The sequence below is a fragment of the Pelodiscus sinensis genome, chromosome 29 (genome assembly GCF_049634645.1).
Source record: "Pelodiscus sinensis isolate JC-2024 chromosome 29, ASM4963464v1, whole genome shotgun sequence".
Lineage (NCBI taxonomy): Eukaryota > Metazoa > Chordata > Testudines > Trionychidae > Pelodiscus > Pelodiscus sinensis.
Window position 1 is genome coordinate 13527054 of NC_134739.1, and position 12679 is coordinate 13539732.

The window sequence follows — 12679 nt, forward strand, 5'->3', positions numbered from 1 at the left end:
AAGCTTTTTTCAGAAGAGATCTTCCCCAAAAAAGGTGTTCTGAAAGAGAGCGTCCACACAGCAAAAGTGAATCCACACAATGGACGCTCTCTCACGTCAGCTGTGATTGCTATGGGCGGAGTGGCCACCAAGGCACCTTTGCTTTTTCCTCTTTCCTCTTCTTCCGAGGGAACTCCCTCTTCCCCGTCCACATATGCCTTTTTCCAAAAAAGCTCTTTTGCAAAAAGGCTTCTTCCGCGTAGAACGAGGATTACCAATGTCAGAAAACCCCTCTGTCCTTTCGATTTTCTTGCAGAAGAACGCGCTTGCAGTGTGGACTCTGTAGTGTAGACATACTCTGTATGGCGGTCTCCCATGATGCACTGCCATCTCCCCTCTTGGCGAGGCAAAGCAGCGCATCATGCGAGATGAAATCCAGCCAGGAAGCTCCAACCACAGAGAATGGGAGCACGAGGCAGCTGAATTACAATTCCCATAAGGCACGGTGGCAGCATTTTTGAATTTAAATATTTCAGATTTTAGCCAAAATATTTTGGATTTTCCTCTTGCACACCCGCCCCCACCACCACCAAAAAATCAACCATTTCCACCGGAAAGAAAACAGTTTTCTTGTAAATGAAAACTCCATTTACTGGCAAAAAGTTGGGAAACTATTGCTCCCTTATCTCAACTGCTACAGCAGCCCAAAGTGACGCAGAGAATGTGAGCTTCTCCGGGCATGCAGGACCCAAAGCCTGTTGCGTTTTTGTAGGGGAACCTGGAGGGCCCTGCCTTGACAAGTAATAATGTCTGCCTTGACCACAGTGTGGATCTCTAACAAAGCAAAACCCAGGCCTGTCTCAAGTCTGGTGCCTGTGAGCACGCAGGCAAGGCCGGGGGAAGCTAGGAGAGGCAGGAATGTTGTTTGCACAATCACACAGCATGGTCCAGCGAGACCACGCCAAGAACATCGGGAGGAACCTTGTACTGGTACATTCCATTTCAGATAAGCAAAAATTCAAGATACAGCCATAAAACTATAACCAAGCACCTAGTTTTTGCAACATCCTGAGTAGCAAAGAAGGGCATTGTAGGTATCTTACACAACACGTAATCAATTGGTAGGTAATATTAGAATGACCAGGCCTTGCTTTGCTATAAAACAGGCTTAGTAAGAGGAATCGATGGGAGTGAAAGTAAAAGACCCTTCACACCGGCTATGGCAGCGTACGGCGTCCTGACGCGTGCGAGTCGAAGGGACCACAAACCTGCCTGGGACTGTAGGTGGCCTATGGGTGAAGTGTAAATGAACTAGGCTTAAATATTGTAATTAATAAATCTTCTATGAATTGCTTTTGGAGTGTTTTGTGCTGCACTAATCGTTTTTCGAATGCATAGTATTTAACATTTACATTGTGTGCAGTAATTATTTTTTTAAGGCTTGTAAAACGCAAACAACTCTCTTAACTGCTTCCAGGCTTGCAATAAATAAGCAAGTGGTTACGTCTCTCTGCAGCGTCCTGGTTTCCCTCGGATCTAAAAATCAAACCAGACGCCAGTTTTGGAGATCAGAGTCAATACCTTCCGTTCTCTCCAGAAGGGAGGGAAAACACTGCAGGGGCAGAGATACAGAGTAAAAGGCATCGCCCTGGAGGGAATGATATTGTAGGGGGAGAGAGGAATATCAGGAAAATTGCTGAGCCAGTATCTAAGACCAGACCCTTGTTCAGTAGCTCTCTCTGTTCACCTGCCGGCGGAAGGGGAAAAGTTGGACAAAGTTTATTTGAAAGCCCCATCTCCCCCCCCCCCCCCGCATGTGCATCGACATCTTTCTTTGAACGTGTTGCAAGTTTTCATCAAAACAAAAAATGAGACTTTTTCAGTTTCAACTGATTTATTTTTTTTACCAAACTCCTTTTTTACAAACCCCCCCCCCCCCCACACACACACACACATCAGCGCAGATTTCAGACCTAGCACTCAGCTATTGCTGGGAAAACCACCCTCCGTTCTCTTTGCAATGAGAGAATCAGCAGAAAACTCCCCGTGCGAAACCCAGCGGCAGAAGAATTTTTCTCTCCCTCCCCCACACCGTGGGAATGGGGCTCCTACTGAAAATGCCATTGCTGGGGTCTGCAGGTCTATACCACCCAGTGGGATCTTCCCTGGCCGGATCAGAGCAGTGGAACCGGGGTAGAAAATGGTCTACCCCGCATAGATGGAGGCAAGTTGGTGTCCTACAGTCAACCAGGAACCCACCCACTGTTCCATCCCAGACCTCCTGCATTGAGATGGAGACCAGCTGCCCTCGTGCGTTTGCTGTGCTTGTGGGCAGAGCTGTTCCTGCCAGCCCCTTCGATCCTCTGTCCCTGGCAAAGCCACCAGGGGAAATCCGGCTCCTCCTTGCTGTGACTTGGGAACGTATCAGGGAACAAGAGCTGTGAGCAGCGCAGGGAGCGGCCAAGAGCAAGGCCTTGCGATCAAGTGACTGGCGCTACCAGCCAGAACAAAGGCAGCCCGGGAGACGCGCAGGTCGAGAGGCGTCTGGATGGGCTCCCGGAAGCCACTTGCAGAAAATGCAGCAGCTCCCTCCCTCCTCCCCAGGCCCAGCCCTGCCGTTCTCAGGCAGGAAGGAGAGGCAGAGCCCCGGGGTTCTGTTCCAGGCTCTGCCACACCCTGTTACCCGGAGCTCAGCAGAACTCTGACCTCCCCAGGGGCGGGAAGTGAAAAGACACGGCCCTCCACGTGCCTGGGTCGAAATCCCCCACGGCGGGGAGCAGGTGACATCCCAGCTGTGCCTGTTTCTCAGGCAGACAGCCACCCCGGCCGGCTTGGGACAGGAGATCCTTGGATGGAAGGTGCTGGAGGCGGTGGGGACGAAGCGTTTTACACAGCAAATTTCAAGGATGCCACCCAGTCTGGCTTCCGCTAGGCCCGAGTCCCCCCACGTCGCTGGTGTCAGGGTTCAATCGGCCTCCACAGCCTCAGCTCCCCCTCACTTCCCCGCCAACGCTGAGCGAAGGCATGGACTGGGGGTGTTTGTGCATGGCCTTCCTGGCCCCCACCCCCCAGAGACTGGTGGGCCCGAGTGCAAGGGGAGCTCGTGTTAACACCAAACTTGGCTCTCATCTCCCGGGAGGGTGGCGAAGGAGATGGCTTCCCCATGCAAGGAGCCAATGGGCAAAGCGAAGGGGCCTTCTTCCCGGCCACGGCAGAAGAGCAGAGAAGTCTGGGGTCTGCGTTAAAAGCGCTACAGGCCCCAGCACTAGGTTGGGCCCATTGCAGCTGGACGAGGAAGCCACCAAAGGAGTCAGCCACAGCGGGGGAGAAGCAAGAGGGGCTTTGTAAAAGCCTCAGACCGACGCCCCCACCTGGACGTTCTAGGAAACGTTTAACGCCCGTCCTCCCGTTTCACTCCCGCAGCCGGGCCGGGCCTCGCGGCTTTGCTAGGTTCGGTACCACCCTGCCAAGGGAGGCGGCTCGAACAGCAAAGGAACAAGCACACCAGAGCAGGGACTTGCTTTCAGAGTTTTCCACCTTTGGAGGAGGCCCAGGCTGTTTTGTCACGGCGACTGCCTGGCCCCAGACCACACGACGCAAGGCCAAAGCCAGCAGGAGAACAGAGGAGCCTAGTCCAACAAGGCACCAGGTGGTGTTGAGGCTGTTAGAGGACAAAGCATTTCATACCGGCCTGCAGATTTCAAGGCGGCCACCCACAGCCCGGCTTCCGCTAGGCCCGAGTCCACTCACGTCAGGCTGAAACCTGCTTCCACTTCTTCTATTCCCCATCACTGCTCACAGCTAGAGCCTGGCGTGGACACATCTGTGTCTGCATCCGCCCCAATACGCTGTGGATATCTGTGGGCAGGCCCGCGGGTGGGGATACCCTCGGAGACAAAGCGGCTGTCCGTGGGTGGGGATACCCTCGGAGACAAAGCGGCTGTCCGCGGATGGGGATACCCTCGGAGACAAAGCGGCTGTCCATGGGCAGGTCCACGGGTGGGGATACCCTCGGATACAAAGCGGCTGTCCGCGGGCAGGTCCGCGGGTGGGGATACCCTCAGATACAAAGCGGCTGTCCGCGGGCAGGTCCACGGGTGGGGATACCCTCGGATACAAAGCGGCTGTCCGCGGGCAGGTCCACGGGTGGGGATACCCTCGGATACAAAGCGGCTGTCCGCGGGCAGGTCCGCGGGTGGGGATACCGTCGGATACAAAGCGGCTGTCCGCGGGCAGGTCCACAGGTGGGGATACCCTCGGATACAAAGCGGCTGTCCGCGGGCAGGTCCACGGGTGGGGATACCCTCGGATACAAAGCGGCTGTCCGCGGGTGGGGATACCCTCGGATACAAAGCGGCTGTCCGCGGGCAGGTCCACGGGTGGGGATACCCTCGGATACAAAGCAGCTATCGGCAGATTTGCAGGGCTCTGCAAAGGAGACGGGATTGCCCGCCACTTGCCTACGGGCTTTCGCCAGCTTCCCTTTCTGCTAAGGCAAGCAGTGGGTCGGGTTTCAGACTCAGTAGAAAATCAGAGGCGTGTGGGGGCAGGGAGCTGAGCTCCTGGTCGGGCCGGGGGCCTGCCACTGCTCTGAGGAAAGCACTGGGCTGGAGCACGTCTGTGCGGGCAGACAGCGGCCTGAGGACCCCCGGGGAGCACAGGTGGAAGCTGCCACCAGACAGCAAGACACCCCCCCCCCCGTTTGCGATTCAGCACTGGAAGCTGTTCCCACCTGGAAGAACCGGGTTTGGTTTTTTCTCCTCTGTAAAATGTTTCCAACAAGAACAAAATGTGTCCAAATATTTTCAGGGTTTAATCGAAGACTCCAAAATCTTTCACAGCTTCACAAGAACAGGTGCCCCCCGCTCCCAAGAATTCCCGCCCCCCCTCCAAGCCATTTTCCATCAGCAAACATTTCTTCCTAGAAAACATCCCCCCAAAGGGCCGGTTCCAGGGATACCCCCGTGCTCGGGCCAGGACGGAGGCATCGGCACAGCGGCGGGGAGATGGAATACCCTGCTGGGGCAGGCACACACGCACTAGCTTTGCCCAAACTTACCCCTAAAAATAGCAGCGTGGTCACCGCCACCCGGGCGAGCCACCTGAGGGCCAACCACGGGAGTGGCTAGCAGACACCTGCTGTATTTACAGGGCAGCCTAAGCGCCGCGAAGATGGGTACACCTGCCCACTCTGGGAAACACACGTCTCCGCCGCTGTGAGGGCAGATCCCTCCGCTTGCTCTGTCCGCTCAGCCTGCCGGGCCAGCAGCCTCGTTTCCGAAACCGCGGCGGAGCCTTGCCGTGGGGCGTGACACCACTGGTGCCTGCCCTGAGGAGGCTGCCTCTGAGTTCCCCTCATTGAAAGAGGGAGACTGAATTTCCCCATGTGCTTTCTGGCCTCCCTCCGCCCAGCGATGGGCCCAGCTGGATCGGAGGGGGGCTGGAACGCATGCAAATACTTCAGCCACCACCCACTCCACTCCTGCATATCCCACAATGCCGAGCAAGACTCCGGATGGTCCATCGGTGGCATTTCCAACCCAGAGGGGGCGTTACAGAAAGCGGAGAAAGGACGAACTCAGAGAGGCAGACTGGACCGCCTTGCAGACTCCGCCCCCAACACAGCAGACTCCGCCCCCCAACACAAGCACATTGCGTTAGTAGCAGACTGAGGGGTTGGTCCTCTAGGATCTTTTTCCTGCTAATCCTGTTTGGTTCAGACAGGCAACTGGCCCCTCCCACGAATCCCCACCCACCTCTGATGAAACCTGGCCCTGCACACGCTTCCTGCCGTCAGTCTCGATGTGCAGCGCGTGGTTAATAAACGGGGCCAGGAAGCTGGCATCAAAGGCCGGCCGCGCCCGCCGCAGGCCCCGGCTCAGCCTGGCCTTCCCCTGCCTGCCCGTCCGGCTCCCCGGTGCCGCCGCTTTGCTGTTTGACGTACTGGTCCAGCAACGCCGAGAGGTGCCCAGCGCCGTGCTGCAGGAGTGCACACGTCTGGGAGGTGGTGAGCGAGAGCGTGCCCACCACTTGCCCCTGGGTGACTTCCAGGGAGGGCAGCTTGGAGTAACTGACGACCCCCTGGCTGCTTAGGATGGTGTCGTCAATGCAGGCACCTGGCAAGACAGGAGAGGAGCAGACCCCGCTGAGTGCAAGACCCAGGCGACGCCGCGACAAAGAGAGCTCGGGCCCTTGTCTCTTCCGCCGGCGCACTCGGGAGGTGCTTGGTCCTGGGAGCTCAACGCTGGGCACGGCTGCTGCCCCGGAGACTGTTCCCTTCTTCGCAGAGGGTGGCGGAGAAAGGTTACATGATTTGATTGAGGCCAGGCAGCAAATCGGTGGCAGAGACAGGACGAGACCCCAGGCTCCCAGCCCTGCAGGCAGCAGCAGGACAAGCGTCCCCGTCGACGCAATGCGGCCCTGACGTGAAGGGGTCACTTCCTGGGGAGCACGATCCTGGTCTAACTCGGCCCGCCAGGAGCGAGGGGAGGGGCGAAGGGCACTTCTGCGACTGTGCCGCGAGCACCTGCGCTCAGCCCGGTCCACGCCCTGGCGGGGGACGAGCTCCCGCCCTGGACTGGCCCGCAGAGCGCCGGCCTCTTGGGCCGTGAGCAGAGCCCTGCCCCTGCGGCGTGACCCTGCCTGGGAGCCTGGCTCCCCACTGTTCTCTTCTGCAGATGCCACTTTGGGCAGGCATCGGCCCAGGAGACCCCCCGGCCTTCAGCCCTCCGCCACCGGGGAGCTGCGCCAGCTGGTGCTGGATCGAGTGAACACAGACACCCCCTCCCCAGCCTGGGCACATTCTGGGGTCCGAGGGCAAAGCAGCTGTGCCAGACATGCCTGATGCGTGAGCGGAAGGGCCAATCCCCTCCGGGGGGGGATAATTTTGTATGGGGGGGGGCACGCCAAGATTTTGCTAAGTGGTGACGGGCCGCACTTTTCTATGGAGGGGGTGTGGGGTTGGGTGCAGAAGGAAGCTCAGGGGAGGGGAATGTGGTGCAGGGGAGGGTGTGGGTCTGACAGGGAGTTCGGGTGGAGGACGGGGTTGTGACCTAGGGCAGGGGATCAGGGTGCAGGAGAGGATTCTGGCCCGGGGGAGGAGTTTAGAGGGGGGTGCAGTGATCTGGGGCAGGGTGTGTGCGCAGAGGTTTGGGTAGTGACCTAGGGCAGGAGGGGGGTGATCTAGGGCAGGGAGTTGGGGAGAGGGAGGGGGTGGGGCGCCAGAGGCAGGCTCTGTCCGGGGGGTGCTTATTGCAGGTGGCTGCCAGCCAGCAGCCCAACAGAGAACCCGAGAACCCTGCCTGCCGCAGCCCAAGACGCCTGGAGGCTCCCTCCACGTGCCGCTCTGCACCGTGTGACCCGGGCAGGGGTGGGAAGAAGACGTTGCACCCTGCCCTCGCCCCCAGGCCAATCACCACAGCTCCCATTGGGCGCCCTCTCTCTCTCCCCCAGTGCCAGCTGTTTTGAGCAGCTTGGGCCAGATCAAAAGGCTTGGCACACTGGATCGTGCCTGCTCCTGCCCTAGAGGCAGAAAGTTTCCCCTTGAGATGCACCCAGAGGCCTTGCGGGCTGCTGACATGGCACGCGGGACCCAGGGTTCTATTCCCAGCCCACATCACTCCGAGCAAAGTGTTTTCCCCACCCACCCGGTCTCTTTCCTACTTCGACCATAAGCTCTCTGGGGCAGGGGCTGCCTCTCCCTCTGCGGCTGCTCTGCCCCGTGCGCCACAGGGCCCTGACCTCAGGGAGCCTCTTTAGACACCCGTGTAATACACGGAGCAACATCGGACGCTCTCCCAGCCGGCCGATCCCTTGAGGGAGGTTCCTTACCTAGGAGGCTGATCTGTGGTACGCGCTTCAGCATTCGCAACATCTCCTTCACCTTGATTTCCGGGCTCATGATCATGAGGTTCCTGGCCACGAAGAGAGGGAGAAGGTTCTTGTATTTGGACGTGGAAAGGTAGGGTCTCACGATCTGAAAGAGGGAGGCAAAGAGCACGCAAAGTAAGCAGGAAAGAGATGACACTTAATTTGCACGTGGCGCTAACGAACGGCTGCCCCCTGTGGTGCCTTTCGGATGGCGCCCGCCTTTTTATGATAGAGCACGGGCTGCCCCGCTGAGAACAGACCCGGGCCTTCCCCAAGGCCTGAGACCGGCAGCTTCCAGACACCCCTCCCCGAATTCTCAGCCCAAAACCATCTTGCAGTTGGACTCAATTAACCCAAGTAGCCAGCACCATCGGGTCCCCAATAGCCAGGTGTTTTTCTGATGTTGCCTGAGTCTAACAGTTCCCCTGTACAACTAACAGCGGCGGGCACCTGCGCCCTGCCCGTTGGGGTTCTGTGTGTGGCCCACGAGACGCTTTGCTACTGGTGCCCACCTGCAGGGTTGCCAGAGTCCGCTGGTTTCCCTCCACAGAGTCTTTTTCCGACAGGGATTACGTTTTATTCGCATGCAGCGCACGGCATTGGAAAACCGCTGCCTCCCAGACCAGCTACCCCGGATCGCCTCGCTCCCTGCGAAATCTCCCGCACGCCAAGCTAGACGTGGAGCTGTGGACAGTGCATTCTGGTGAAAGGGCCCTGGCTGTGCAACATGCCCCTACAGCGGGGCACCAGAGCCTGCTGATCGCCAGGAGAAGGCCAGGTTCATCTGGGTGGCCAATCCTCCGTTGGCCTTAGAACAGGGCCGGGCAAGTGAGGCTAGCGGCCTCCCGCATCTCAGGGTGGCCGTCACCAAGCCAGTCTCCCGGGCAAGGGCAGTTTTGCTCCCTGCCCTGGCGTCCCTAGAGTGCAGGGGCGGTGCCGACATACCCGTGGCAGCGCTGGGATTGGCTGCAGAGGGAGCGCCCGGCTCTCCGGCAGCGTTGGGTGCGGTCGGCCCGCACCTCACTTCCCGCGCCCTGGCTCTAAAGCGCGCGTCACTTTCGTAACACTGGTAGGAAAAAACCTACGCGGACGGAAACCAGCAGAATCTGGCGACCTTCGCGTGGGCACTGGGAACAAAACATCTGGTGGGCCACACAGAACCCTGACGGGCCACAAGCATCCCCGGGACGTGGACTGCCCACCGCTGCCTTACAAGCTAAACCCCACAATCCTAGGCTGGGACGTCGTGGGGACTGTGTTCGCTGTTTGCTTTGTGATGCTGTGTGGGATTCCTATTGTCCTGTGCTGCTCTGCAGACTGACAGACAGACAGAGACCGACCTACGGAATGGCCCAGGTCAACCTGTCACCTGACCGGAGGGGGAAGATGCAACCAGTAATAGTCAGATAACACCTTGGACCTGGGAAGCAGGACATAGGAGGGGACAGGGCTGCCTGGAGGCCTGGGACCAGCTGCTGGCTGGTGAGTGAGTTTTTCGGCTGACTTAGGGAGAAGGGAGTCTAGCTGGCTTGGGGGGGGCCAGGCAGGGGCCCAGAGTACTGGCTCTGGGCCCCCCATCCCCAAGGTGGATTGTACTGACGGCTCCTGGTTCCTGTAACAAGAAGTCTGTGCTTCGCTGTGTCCCTGTGACCCAATAAACCGTCTGTTCTACTTGCCGGCTCAGAGTCCCGTCTGACTGCCGACGGGGGGGGGGCTGTGCCACTCTGTGACAAAGGCCAGCTGGCGCTTTGAGGCAGACAGCACTTACTCCAGCCTCCTGTGACGAGGTGTAGGTTAATAAAGAGCAAGTCCAGCTATCACAGCCAAGGGCGCACAATAACCCTCACCCCGTCCCCCCTTCCACGGGCTGTCTAGAGACACACTCTCGCCCTGGCTTCACTGCACCCCTTTCAGAACAAAACCTCACTCCAATAGGAGTGGCCGGCGGGTGCCGGGTTCAGCTGCTGGCCGCTCCGGCCGTACCTCGTTAGGGAAGAACTTGACGTGGATGTTGTGTTTTCGGAGGCGATGTTGCATCATCAGCATTTCGTCGCTGGGCGTGAAGCAGTGCTGGCACACAGCGATCATTTTGCTGTCCTGGAACGCCTCTGCCACCTGGCGGTGTAACAGCTTTGCATAGCCGTTCTCCTGGGAGCGGGAGAGCCGTATTTATTACATGCCATTGGCCAAGCATAGAGCTGGGGGGCCCCGGCGGTCACACTGAAGCCCGCACAGAGAGCAGTTAAGCAGAACCCGACCGTCACAGAACACCCTTCATCCAAGGCTTTCCCAGAGGCAGGCCCCATCCCCCATGTACAGATGGGAGAACTGAGCTCACAGAGATTCAGCGCCCCATGGTCACACACAGCGTAAGTGGCAGGGCCAGGGTGAGAACCCTGTGTCCCGTTTTAGCCAGCAGCCCATGTGCACTAAGGGTCTGATCCAGCACTAACTGACATCCCCAGGCCAGTAGCTTAGCCAGGAGCTGGACTGGGTCCGTCACCAAGGCAGAGCCAAGAGGGGAAAGAGCACAAGGCAAAAGTTGAAGAGGCTGGCTCTGGAGGGACAGCAGGGGCAAGGGTTGCCAGGTGGCCGGTTTTCACCCTGACAGTCCGTTATTTCTGGCCCTTGTCCGGTAAAAAAGAAACAGAAAATACCGGACATTTTAAATGTCTGGTATTTTCTGCTTTTCTTGGACGGAAAGCCGGTGGGGACATTGTTCCCCTGCCATGTCTGCGTTTTACCGTTGTTTGGTTTTTTTTTTTTTGCTCAACAACTTTTGTCTCCTGGGTTTTTTGGTCAACAAGTTTGGTCTCTCCCTCAACCCCCCCCCCCCCCCCCCCCCCCCGACCAAGTTTTTTTTTTTCCCTGTCACGTTCGGGACTTTGGGTGAAAGCATCTGGCAAGCCTAGCAGGGGCATAAGGCCTGATGTGAGAGAAGCCAAACATCCCCAGCTCATACAGGCGTGGCTGGGATGCCCAGCATCAGTGATGAAGCAGGCACGCAAACAGAAGGGCTGATCAGAACTTAAAGCCAAAGGCAGGTCGAAAAGATGAGAAACGTGGGAGACGGGATTCAAGCCTTTATCGCTCAAGAAGCTGAGAGGAAAAAAGAAAAACAACAGGGCAACGAAAGGGACGTCTAGACCCAAGGGCAGCAAGGGCAGGAAGAGGGATTTCAGCTATAAACAGAGGGTTTGCTAGGGCAACCAATGCCCAGTGAATAATCTGAGCCTGTAAGGGTGGATTTACACTGCATCCAATGCCCAGCCCAGGTTTAAACACTCGAGTTAGCAGGGCTCAGGCTAGGTCAGCAATGGGCAACCTCGGCTAGTGAGTGAGCCGCCCAAGTGGCCGCCTTCATCGCACTGGGATGCAGGATTGTGATAACCAAGATGGTCTCCCGGGTTAGGGTATTTGCTCCCTGCACTGGCACCCCTAGAATTTGCAGGCGGTGCTGACCAACCCGTAGCAGCCCTGAGCTTGGCTGCAAGGTAGCGCTTGGCGCTCTCACTCAGTGCTAGGTGCAATCAACATGCACCTCCCTTCACGTGCCCTGGCTTTACACGCATGGCACTTGAGTAACAGCGCTAGGAAAAAACCAACCCAGACGGAAACCTGCGGAAGCCCTGTGCGTGGGAGTGGAAAACGAAACGTCTCGTGGGCCGCACGCAGAACCCCGATGGGCCACACGTGGCCCTCTGGCAGGTTGCACGAGGGCATGAAAACCAGCTCCGTAGGCTGGAACTTGGAGTCGCAAGTCTAGGACGGCGTGGGCTCGAGAGCCCGTGGCGCAACATCAAAGCTATTTCTAGCACGTTGGGGTGAACCCAATTAACAGGAACCTCGACCTGGACAGGGTGGCTCCTCCCAGAGGCCACGCAGACACCCCCAAGGTCTCCGCACGGCTCCCAGCCCCGCGCTCAGCGCGTACCTCCTTCTTTGCGTGGACACGGGGCGTGGAGCACACCGCGGGGATGGCCGGTTTGGGGGCCACGTACTCCGTTACCGCCATCAGCTTCTGCCGCTCGAAGTGCATCGCCTTCCAGTGCCGGGTGACCGACTTGGCCTGGCGGACAAACTGCAGGGTGGGCAGCCAGCCTGGGGCCGGACAGAACGACAGCGGTGAAAGGCGCGTCCAGCCGGGCTGGCGAGGGGCGACAGGACCCCCCAGGGCCCGGGCCCTGCCGCTCTAGGCACGGGGGGGTCTGAGCGACTCGCCAGCCCCGGAGGCAACGCTCAGACCCGGGGGGGGGGGGGGGGTCGCCGCAAGTGGCTGTAACGGTGCAGAGGCTACTGCCCCCCCCAGCAGTGAGAACGGGGGGGTCAGACGCCTGGGGGCGATGCTGGGGGGGGGGCTGAGAAAGGTGGGGGCGGGGCTGGGGGGATTCGCAGGGGGGCGTGTCGGGGGGGCGGGGCGGGGGGCAGGAAGCGATGCTGGGGGGGGTCAGAGGTGGGGGCGGGGCGGGGGCAGGAAGCGATGCTGGGGGGGGTCAGAGGTGGGGGCGGGGCGGGGGCAGGAAGCGATGCTGGGGGGGGTCAGAGGTGGGGGCGGGGCGGGGGGCAGGAAGCGATGCTGGGGGGGGTCAGAGGTGGGGGGGGGCGGGAGGAGCGGGGGGGGGTTTCTTACCCGCCCTGCAGGGCCCCCGCCCGCTCAGCGCCGCAGCCGCCATCTCCGCCGGGAGGCCGCCGCGGGGGGTTGTGGGAAGGGGGCGGGGCGGGGCGGCTGCCAGGGGCCTCCGGGCCGCCAGGGGGCGCCCGCGCCGCAGAGCCCGGAAGCGCCGGTCTCCTAGCAACGGGCACGCGCTGGGCTTGTGCCTCCGCCGCCGGC

General features: G+C 59.4%; 1 protein-coding gene across 2 annotated transcripts; it reads right to left on the reverse strand.

Moving 5' to 3' along the window:
• Nucleotides 1-4773: 4773 nt before the first annotated feature.
• On the reverse strand, nucleotides 4774-12623 carry MRPL10 (mitochondrial ribosomal protein L10). Of its 2 annotated transcripts, none has more exons than XM_075911537.1 (5): nucleotides 12479-12623; nucleotides 11783-11949; nucleotides 9832-9996; nucleotides 7810-7954; nucleotides 4774-6095 (listed from the first exon to the last, which is right to left on the reverse strand). In XM_075911537.1, the coding sequence occupies exons 1-5, from the start codon at nucleotides 12519-12521 to the stop codon at nucleotides 5824-5826; spliced, it is 792 nt and encodes a 263-aa protein (XP_075767652.1). In that variant the 5' UTR covers nucleotides 12522-12623; the 3' UTR covers nucleotides 4774-5823. The 2 variants fall into 2 exon arrangements, with proteins under 2 accessions (XP_075767652.1, XP_075767653.1); XM_075911538.1 differs by having other exon boundaries at nucleotides 11783-11917; nucleotides 12479-12600.
• Nucleotides 12624-12679: the final 56 nt, after the last annotated feature.